A 10,627-nucleotide genomic window follows, 5' to 3' on the forward strand; every position below is an offset into this window, starting at 1 on the left:
TTAAAGGGTGACCCGACATTAGCCACGTCAAAAATTTTCAATCAGAGCCATGATAAAAACCTTACGCAAGGAGGAAGGGGGTTTCTTGTTGGAACTGAATCTATTGAGGAGGAGATTAGAGGGGCAAGACCGGGGATAGAGGAAGACGGGAGAGTATTTGTGTTTTTGCATGAGGTTGTATCCCAATTTGTTGTTTTTGACACCTTCGTGGACCTCCCACCATAAAGGGTCTAGAACATACCATTACCCCCACTTTTAGAAGGACAAGATAGAGAGATTCATTAGGGAGATGCTTGAAACCGAAATCATCAAGCCCTAAACCACCCCATTATCAAGCCTGATATATTCGTGAAGAAAAAAATGGTTTGTGGAGGATTTGTGTAGACTACCGAACATTGAACAAAGAGATGGTCTCGTAGTGGTCATTGACGAGTTATTGGATGAGTTGCACGGAACTGCAATGTTCTTTAAATCAGATCTCAAGGCTCAGAAGATACTCACAAGACCGCTTTCCGGACTCATGAAGGACATTACGCTTTCTCATTTCCAAGTTTCGTAGAAGCGCACTCTCCCTTCTTTCGCTTTAGGAAAATGTGTCACTATCTAATCCCTACTCCTAAGAAAATTACTGGTAATGCCTTTTGGGCTTATCAACGCCCCATCAACATTTCAATCTCTTATGAACGACATATTTCGGCCCTTCTTGAGGAAATTTGTACTCGTTTTCTTTGACGACATCCTAGTTTACAGTAGAACCTAAGGAGGAACATGTGAAGCATATGGGGTTGGTCTGTTGGCACCACACAAACTCTTCGCCGACCAGAATAAGTGGGAAGGCGACAATGGCCTATTTGGGGCACATGATTTCGCAACATGGGTGATAGTTGATATGGATAAGATATATAAGGTGGGGTGGGATATTCCTAAGATCCTTAAGAGAACTTCAATGATTTTGGGATTGACCGGGTACTACTGGAAATTTATCAAGCACTACGCTCAAATTGCAGAGCCATTGACCAAGCAGTTGCGCCAGGACTCTTTTGGGTGGACTGAAAAAGCCATAACAACTTTCTCTCAGTTAAAGGAGGCCATGACCCCACCCGTCCTTGCCATGACCCCACCCGTCCTTGCCATGCCCGACTTTCACAAGCCTTCGTGGTTGAGACAGATGCTTCGGCTTATGGAGTACGAGCCATGCTAATGCAAGAAAGGGAGACCCATGCCTTCTACAGCAAGCTTATTGGGCCAAGGGCTTAACATAAATCAATATACGAGAAGGAATTAATGGACATATGCCTTGTGGTTCAAATATGGAAACATTACCTATTAGGTAGACGTTTTGTGATTCATGCGGATCAACAAAGCTTGCTTTTCATAACTAAAGAAAGGGAAGCGGGGGCTGATTTTCAGAAGTGGGTAAGCAAATTGATTGGATTCGACTTCGAGATCCAATACAAACCCGGGGCTGCCAACCGGGTTGTTGATGCACTATCTCAAAAAACAGTAGGTGAAATGGAGTTGGGAGCTTTAATTACCTCATAGAGCGTGGACTGGCAGAATTAGAGAAGGAAATTGAGGGGGATGAGCTCCTTAAAAAAATTAGGGAGGAATTGAAACTGGGAGACAAACAACACGTGGGGTTGGCGGTGGAGGTCGGAGGACGGAAGGTTGTTGTATAAGGGACGAATAAGGATTCCTAGCAACAGCCATATCGACATCAATCATTAACTAAGCGGCCCTTTAAGAAGCTAGCGGCCCATTTTTACGGTCCATTTCCTGTAATGCAAAAGATTGGGAATGTCGCATACAAGCTCCGATTACCAGACATCAGCAAAATCCATCCTGTTTTGAGGCGTTTTTCATGTTTCTCAGTTCAAAAGGGCATTTGCGGATACTCAGGTGGCACCTTCTGTCCAGCCCAGTCGACAGCAGACCTGGAGTTAGTTGTGGAGCCTAAGGAGCTGTTGGATGTGCGTCAAACTCAGAAGGGGCGGCACACACAGACTGAGGTGTTGCTGGAGTGGAAAGACTTAGCTCCTTTCGAAGCTACCTGAGAAGATGTGGATTTGGCGCAAGCACATTTTCTTTCCTTCCACCTTGAGGACAAGGTGAGTGTTTGGGGGCGGGGTGATGTGATGAATTTGACTCCCAAACCTTGGCTGACATATGCTCGCAATAATGGAGGGGCCTATCTGTCCAGGAGGGGTAATATCACAGAATATTCAGTAGTTGTCAACACAAATAGAGGGATGTCAGTGCCAGAATGACCAGTAGCCGTTAGAATTATGAGGTCAGTAGGCTATAAAATAGGGTTTAAGGGGAATAAAGGGGTGTGTGGAATTTTGAGTAACTTGTAGTGATTGGGAGAGTCTGAGCCTCTCTAATGCTTTGTGTGTTGACATTCTATTAATCAAAAATACTATCTTTCTTCCTTTATTCTTGTGTTCTCTATTTTCTTGCTCTCAGGTAATTAGTGAGTGAGTGAAATCATTACACAACTCTTTGACTTCTGAACTAGTCATATACTATCATCCGATTTTTTGACCAACATATAAAAACATGTGTAGTTTGTTCGCTTTATTTTAATTTGTTCTAAGTAGACAATCAAAGAACTGAATGGTCAAAGTTGTACATTGAAAAATATGAAAAGTCAAAGTGTTGCAACTAAAAAAACAGAGGAAGTAAACTAATGAAGAGGATATGAAGTGTGGGCACCAATGGAACAATTGCTTCTGTTTGCTTGCCTATAAATCCATGCATATCTATTAACATAGTCAACATTGACTTTGCATCTAGTGATATATCCGCCATTTAGTTTAAGATATATATTGCTCATTATAATCTTCATCTGTCTAGTTTATGAGACGTGCAAGTTGGGGAGCCATACACCACATGCTGTTGGAAATCAAATGGATGTAGATTCAGGGAAGTGTTCAACTTCTGGTTTTGTTCTCCTCGATAACCCTCGATCAGTGAAGGTTGAAGGTAGCAATGCTTCTTGTATGGGATCAATAAGTGATTTTTTTCTTTCTTTATCAAGTGGTTGGGATCTTGCAAGCTATCTGAGGTCTCTTGCCAAGGTTCTGAAAACCTTACAGCTTGGTTCGTGCTTGGCTGCAAACACAAAAGAAGGAAATAGTAGTCCTTGTACGGTAAGTTATATTTTCTCCATTACCATTTTCACGTTTTTTCAATCTTTTGGTATGATGATGCCAAGCCTATCATATCTGTTGTTGGCAAATGTCTTTTCTTATTTTGCTTATTTTATAGCATATTATAGCTTAAGGTTGAAATCTGCCTTCTTTATTTTGTTTGTGATATTGCGATTATCCTTTCAAACAAATTGATGTATATAATATATTTCAATACTTCCAAAAATGCATATAGGTTTTACTGCTTGTTATTAACATTCAGTCAAGGAAAATTTTGTAAAAGTATATGTGAATGACGTCTTCTTGAGCTTAGGTCAAAAATAACTTTAATTAATTTTTAAGACATTTGTGGTAAAGTGCAAATGTTAATAGGTTGTATTTCAGGGTGTTGTTTAATGAAGTATGTATATTTGCGAATATATACTTCCTCCGCTTTTTTATTTTATTTTATTTATGTTTTACCATTTTGAGTGGACTTTTCTTCATTAAATATGTAACATGGTTGATGGTACATGAGTTATTTTGTTCTTCGCAATTCTTTATGTGAATTGGTGACACCCGCCCCCTTGGGGTTGTTTGAAAATACTATCTTTTATATCTCTATGCTCTTCCCATACGAAATTGCTCTGGACAATCTCTTGGAATTATATCCTGTGCTTTCGGAAGCTTATCAAGCTAAAAGTTTTTATTACACTTTCAGTATTACTAAAACATTGCCATCGTCTAAAACTTGTGCGGTTATGAATATCCTCGTAATTCTAGCAATACAGATGTCTGTTATGCGATATTTAGAGACATTATTCTCCTAAAACAGGGAAAAAATTGCACTTTTGGCTCACAAATCGTGGACTATAATTGCTCTCTTCTCCGGTCTCCAGATTCTTCCTTCCTTTAGCTCCTCCTCCCCTCCCCCCAGCCAAACTCTGTGTCTGGCTGCTTGGACTTCGGAACTCTGGGTTGCTGGGGACCTGAAAAACCCAAACTTGTGGTGTTTTAAGACCTCATCGAGGTAGGAGTTGTAGCTTTATGTGACTCTGTTTGCTTACTATGTTATTTGTCAGAATTTATTATTAGAATATTTTTTGTTTTGATTGATACAGACCGTGAGGATTTAAGGAGCAGGTTCTGGTAGCAGATAGAAGAGAATATAGCTACGTTTTTCTTTTTCCTATTTCCTTCTTTTATGAAGAGAAGTTGGAATATAGGTAGCAGGTAAATGAGAATGGGAATTACAGTTTAGGATTTTACTTAATCAGATCATTTATTATATTAGGTGGTTTCATGATAGAAATAGTTTGCGGATACTTGAGAAATTTACCAATACACTTGCTTTCTCTCTCTCCTTTTTGTTGGATATTTTTGTGAGACGAGAAAGGAACTTTTATGATTTATGTTAACAATCCCGTTCCCAGTTCCACGCTAAAATATAATCTGACGTTGTCGAGGACGGGTTTTATCAGTAAAGCCTGAATTGAGAAAACCGCATATTGCGTTTGCATCTCAATTCACACTACACTTTTTGGCTTCATCTAGACCACTAGATTTGTACTAGCACAAGTTTCTGTCTTAGTGATCAACCTGGAGCCAACTCTCTGTAACATGCTAAGTTGCTAACCCAATTTATATAAAGACTATTAAGCTCGCGGAATTCACTTTGGTTTATAATAGTATGTAGATGGCCCATTTAACATAACCCTTACCAGGTGTGTGTGACCTTGTAGTTTCATTAAACGATGGCAGTAGATGCATGACACTAATATGAGTAATTGCATGAAATTTCATAGGACAAATTCCAACGTTATCAATGGAAAAATGTTTGTTACTAGTGGGATGGATCGTCAAGCGCCAATATCATCCCCCGATGATAATGAATACGTGGAAATGTCTTAGTTCTTGTTCCCATTCCCATGCCCTCATGAAATAAGCATAGAAAATGTCATTTTTGGCATCATAAATGTCATTCATATCAGGTGTGTGTAATTGACAAGATGGAGGATCCTACTTTTTTGTTGGTGATGGATCATCTGTTATGCATTGCACCTTACTATGCACAACCTTATAAGGAAAAGGTGAACCCCACCAATCTAGGGACCAATTAAATGTGGGCTATTGCTTTGGGCCCAAAGGAATAAGATTAATGGGCTGTGTTCTTGGGCATGAATCTACATATGAGACCACCGCCCTTCGAATTGGAGAAAAGGAAGAAAAGCATCAAGAAATTAAGCTGGCTTTTCGAACCTTGGGCACCCATATGTCATGCCCATGAACAATACATAAGCTATTGTGTTGCTGAACTAGGCAACTTGGATATAGGGACTTCTCATTTTCTTGTATGCCTAAACAAATTGACATATTTTGCAACTTGTTTTTTTCTTTTTCTTTTATATTTGGGAATGAGATTACTTGACATTATTATACATTGGAGCAGGTGATCTATGTTGTATGCCCATTCCCGGATCCAACTGCTGTTCTTCAGACCATTGTTGAATCTTCAGTTGCTGTTACTTCAGTATTTTTCTCACCGGAGAATGACAAGAGAGCCATGTTGCATAGTCAGGTGGGGAAAGCTTTAAGCCATGCAGCAGGTGTTGATGAAGCATCCATATCAAATATTCCTGCTCTTTCTGGATTCAATCTTCCTAGATTAGTCCTGCAAATTGTTCCCATAGATGCCATTTTTCGAGTTACAAGTCCAAGTCTTAATGAACTTGCTATGCTCAAGGAGATAGCTTTTACTGTCTACAACAAGGCTAGGCGTAGATCACGAGGATCCTCCAATGATTTTATCCAATCATCAACCTTTTCTGGTAGATCTCCATCTATGTTGGTGAACATGACTAATCCAATTTCAGGTATGTGGAAAGACTGCGTTGGCTCTCGTATTACAGGTCCATCCCTGTCAAGGGAAGGTGAGCTTGATCCTGGTTTGAGAGCCGGAACATGGGATAATACTTGGCAAGCTGCAAGATCTGGGGGCTTAAGTTGTGACACAATGCGAAGTGGTGATTCCTTCTTTCAAGAGGAGGTCCATTACATGTTTGAACCACTTTTCATTTTGGCTGAACCGGGCTCGGTGGAGCAGGGGGTATCACCTACATTTATTGGTAATGTGGCTACAGATGATAGCAGTGCATTATATGCACAGAGTTCAACAGTATGCGGAGATACAGGACCGAGCTCCCAGCTTGATGGATCCGATGGAGATGGCTTTGGATCTGGCCAACCGAGATCGCCCCCAAGCCTGCATTGCTGCTATGGTTGGACAGAAGATTGGCGTTGGCTGGTGTGCATATGGACTGATTCGAGGGGAGAGCTGCTGGACAGTCACATTTTCCCTTTTGGTGGAATTAGTAGTAGACAAGATACAAAGGGCATGCAACATCTATTTGTCCAAGTTCTTCAACAAGGCTGCCAACTACTTCAGGCCTGTGCTACCCCCGATAATGGTGTAGCAAGAGCAAGAGATTTCGTCATTACACGGATTGGGTGCTTTTATGAGCTAGAATGCCAAGGTATGCATACTATTTATTTGGTGTGAAGTGAACGGTTTAGACACTGTCACAGCAATATATGATCTTTAAAGTACTAATAAGCTGCCTCATTAACATTTACTTCTTTCATACTGTGGCTTGATTGCCGCTAGTTCACAATAGATAACTGGAACACAGAAGAAACAAGGGTATGGAGTTAAGCCAGATTGGACTAGTGAATTGATTGGAAATTTAGTACATTATATTTATGGATAAGATTAAAATAAGACCTTCATGTGGGTTGTTGGGGGAGCAATGCAAACTGTGGTCTCATGTAATTTTTGATGGGTATGTTTTCTACTGTTTCTGAAGAAATTTCCATTTCCAGCAAATCACTGATTTCAGGGCATCTTACCAGGTGATTGGAAAGAGGGTTGGGGGGGTTACTATGTAGCTATTAATTGTCAAATGTAGAAGTTTCCACTATTTTGAATGTTTAGCTTGCATTCTGAGTTTAGTTATGTTTTAACAGAATGGCAAAAAGCACTCTACTCAATTGGGGGTTCAGAAGTGAAGAAATGGCCATTGCAACTGCGGCGAGCTAGTCCAGATGGCATACCAACAAACAGTAATGGAGCTTCCTTGCAGCAACAGGAAATTGAGAGAAGCTTGCCTTCTTCACCTAACCCATTGTATAGTCCCCACTCAAAATCTTCTGGCTTTATGAAAGGAGGGTTGGGACAAACTACTAGTAGAAAGCAACTTATGGGTGGGCCAGCTGTTGTGGATGGCTCAAGGGGATCATTGCAGTGGGTACAGAGCATCAGCTTTGTTTCAGTATCTGTTGACCATTCTTTGCATCTTGTCTCCCAAGCTGATGTCTCTACTGGTAACTCTTCTCTTGGATTATTTTATACTTCCCTTCTTTATTTTCTTGACAAGCACATAAAATGCTACTATATTTAATATTAATGATGACATCTTGCTGTGAAATTATTGATCGAGATAAAATAGCTTTGGTGGTTCACGCCCTTACTAACTGCTCGTCCATTAAGTAAACAATTGAAATCATTAGAGTTCTAGTATCTTTGGTGAAAAAATCCTGAAATCTACATGTTGTAGGTCATGATAGAAAATCGATCTTGTCACCTTGAGCATTCCTGATGTTTGTGGGTCTTATATTAGGAGACTGGTTATTGTTTGTGATGAATTTAGCTCAAAGTCGATATTCTCATTTCTCCCTAAGCTATTACTACATACACCATCCCAAAGGGAAATATGCTTGCCCTGGGCTTAGGGCTGCCGTTCTTTTATTAGCTGAAAGATTTTTGTCCCATTTATTTTTTATTATTTTCCCTGCTGTTATACGTAAAATTGCATGAAATTGCATTGTGGATTCTATAATACTAGATAGGCAAGTACCAATGAAATTTTGATCCTATATATGTAAATAATAGTGGCGTTTTTACTATGTTTTGAACTGGCATGAGTTTGTTTGGGGGGGGGGGGGAAACAAAGGCAGTGGCATTTTAGGAAATGTAACAAAATTTAATAGGTCCGTATATGATTGAACTCTATAGTTTCGTCATTTCTTTCTTTCTGTTTTTATCTTTACTTTGGGGTTTCAAGTTTATATGGGGTGCTAGTTTGTAATTTTCTAGCACCAAAGTTATTGTTTCTCATGCAATTTTTTCACGTTGCTCTATAATTAATGAATATACTTTGTTGCAGGGAGCAGTCAAAGTAGTGGCATTGTGGGTTCGTTGAGTTACCTTGAAGGTTTTACCCCTGTTAGATCTCTTGGTTCTACATCGGCATCTTACATTTTGATCCCTTCTCCTAGCATGCGTTTCCTCACTCCCTTCCCTCTTCAGCTTCCAACGTGCCTGACCTCTGAATCTCCCCCTTTGGCTCATCTCCTCCAGAGTAAAGGCTACGCGATTCCGCTTTCAACAGGTTTTGTAGTTTCAAAAGCTGTTCCGTCGCTTAAGAAAGATATCAACAATGTAAGAGAAGAATGGCCTTCAGTTCTTTCAGTTAGTCTTGTTGATTTTTATGGAGGCTATGGTGTTCCTAATGACAAATTGGGAAGAGCACATCAGAAGCAGACAGGAAGAGGCATGGTTTCTGATGCCAGGGAGTATGAGGTTGAGATTCATTTGATACTTGAGTCAGTTATGGCTGAGCTACATGCCCTGTCATGGATGACGGTAAGCCCTGCGTATCTGGATAGACGTACTGCACTACCCTTCCATTGCGATATGGTATTGAGGCTGAGAAGGTTGCTATATTTCGCTGAGAAGGAAATATCTCGTCATCCAGAAAAATTAAAAGTATAATTATCGTCAATGGACTGTTCATTGAATAGATGTTAGCATAGGAATGTGAATCGAGCACCTCTAGGCTGCTTTTCACTGGTTCAACTGTGGTGTTTCTGTATTCACCTTTAACATGTAAAGTCTGTATATTATCTCCTGGGGATAATATTGAGTCCCACATTGGCAGAGAAGTACAAAATTAGTCAAAAGAAACTAGACATAGGATCGGAGGTGTATAGACGTATAGGAAAATTAGAGTTCGTATTTCTGAGCAAATGGAAGATGGTAGTGGAATGGAGTAGCATTCTTTCAACGTGATGTGAACTGGATATAGTCGTGAATGGAATTACATTCTTTTAGTATGATCTGAACTGGAAAACCGTGCATGATATATTCTTTTAATGTGATGTAAACCAGAGGTCACTGTTGACATATCTGTCTCAGATACATTTGAGAAATTGTAATTGTGGTCAGCTCAGCATGAAGTTTTAGCAAGTTGGAGTAGCTTATCAGATTACAAGAAGCTACCTCAAGACAAGATATGTTGGCTTATATTGACACCAAGTATTTGTGCATTTCGCCACCATGACAACACAACCAACCCTTTATAGGCCACTCTTTTAACAATAAACTAAAAGAAAAACAATATTGGGCCTACTTAAATGAGTCTAAAACAGACCTGGTGGACTGTTGAGACTAATCCAAGCTATTCTCAGAGAGGTCTCGAAAATCAATTGAAAGCCATATTATAATTTTTAGATCATAATAATTAAGCTAAGTATGGTTTAGCGTAAAGGAGATGATTTTCCAGCTTCAAGGTTGGGGTTTTTGGACATTTTGAGAGAGGGATCCTCTTACCCTTCTGGTCTTATCCCCACTCAAACTTTTTAACGGATTGACCTAGTGGGAGGTTTTAACCCGATAGGGCCTTTCACCCGACCTGCAAAAAATTGGCATTCAAGTAGCTTGCATGTGGTCCCTAATTAAAGGCAAATTGAGTAGAAATCTGTAGTAAGCATCTTCGAATTTGAAGGCCCTTTGACAAGATTGACCCCAACTAGTTTGGAAGGCATCCGATGGTCCCCCCCCATAGTACATATTCTTCAAATAGAAGAGAAAGTTGATGTCTTAAAACTATACCTTAACGTTTGCTTTTAGATTGTAAATAAAGGTCGTATATTAACAATGCACAGTACGCCATCAATCTTACTGTTGACGACACTCCCAACCCATATGGGATGCCCTGGATACATTAAATTACATTATCTCAATATGATGTGAATTGGAAATAGTTGCACATGATATATCATTCTTTCAACGTGATGTGAACCAGAAATGATCACTGTTGACATATCTGTCTCAAGTACATTTGAGAAATTATCATTGTGGTAAGCTCGGCATGAACGTTTAGCAAGTTGGAGTAACTTATCAGATTACAAGAAGCTACCTCTGTACAAGATATGTTGGCTTATATTAACACCAAGTACTTGTGCATTTGGCCACCATAACAACCGAACCAACCCTCAGTAGGCCACTCTTTAGCAATAAACTAAAAGAGAAACAACACCGAGCCTACTTAAACGAGCCAAAATATAAGTGACCTGGTTGACTGTTGAGACTAAACAAAGCTATTCCCAGAGAGGTACCGAAAATCAATAGAAAGCCATCCGATAATTCTTAGCTCCTA

The 10,627-nt window shown here is 39.8% G+C and overlaps 1 protein-coding gene across 5 annotated transcripts in view; it reads left to right on the plus strand.

Annotated features, from left to right (window-relative positions):
• LOC104889838 (mediator of RNA polymerase II transcription subunit 13) overlaps nucleotides 1-9,372 on the plus strand; it is a 34,526-nt gene extending 25,154 nt beyond the window's left edge. For all 5 annotated transcript variants that reach the window (XM_057394588.1, XM_010675164.4, XM_057394589.1 and 2 more), the window contains 4 exons: nucleotides 2,857-3,152; nucleotides 5,581-6,664; nucleotides 7,155-7,511; nucleotides 8,354-9,372. In XM_057394588.1, coding sequence (XP_057250571.1) covers nucleotides 2,857-3,152; nucleotides 5,581-6,664; nucleotides 7,155-7,511; nucleotides 8,354-8,961 — 2,345 coding nt within the window. In that variant the 3' untranslated portion in view covers nucleotides 8,962-9,372. The remainder of the gene's footprint in view (nucleotides 1-2,856; nucleotides 3,153-5,580; nucleotides 6,665-7,154; nucleotides 7,512-8,353) is intronic.
• Nucleotides 9,373-10,627: the final 1,255 nt, after the last annotated feature.

Source organism: Beta vulgaris, chromosome 4 (genome assembly GCF_026745355.1).
Source record: "Beta vulgaris subsp. vulgaris cultivar EL10 chromosome 4, EL10.2, whole genome shotgun sequence".
Classification (NCBI taxonomy): Eukaryota; Viridiplantae; Streptophyta; class Magnoliopsida; order Caryophyllales; family Amaranthaceae; genus Beta; species Beta vulgaris.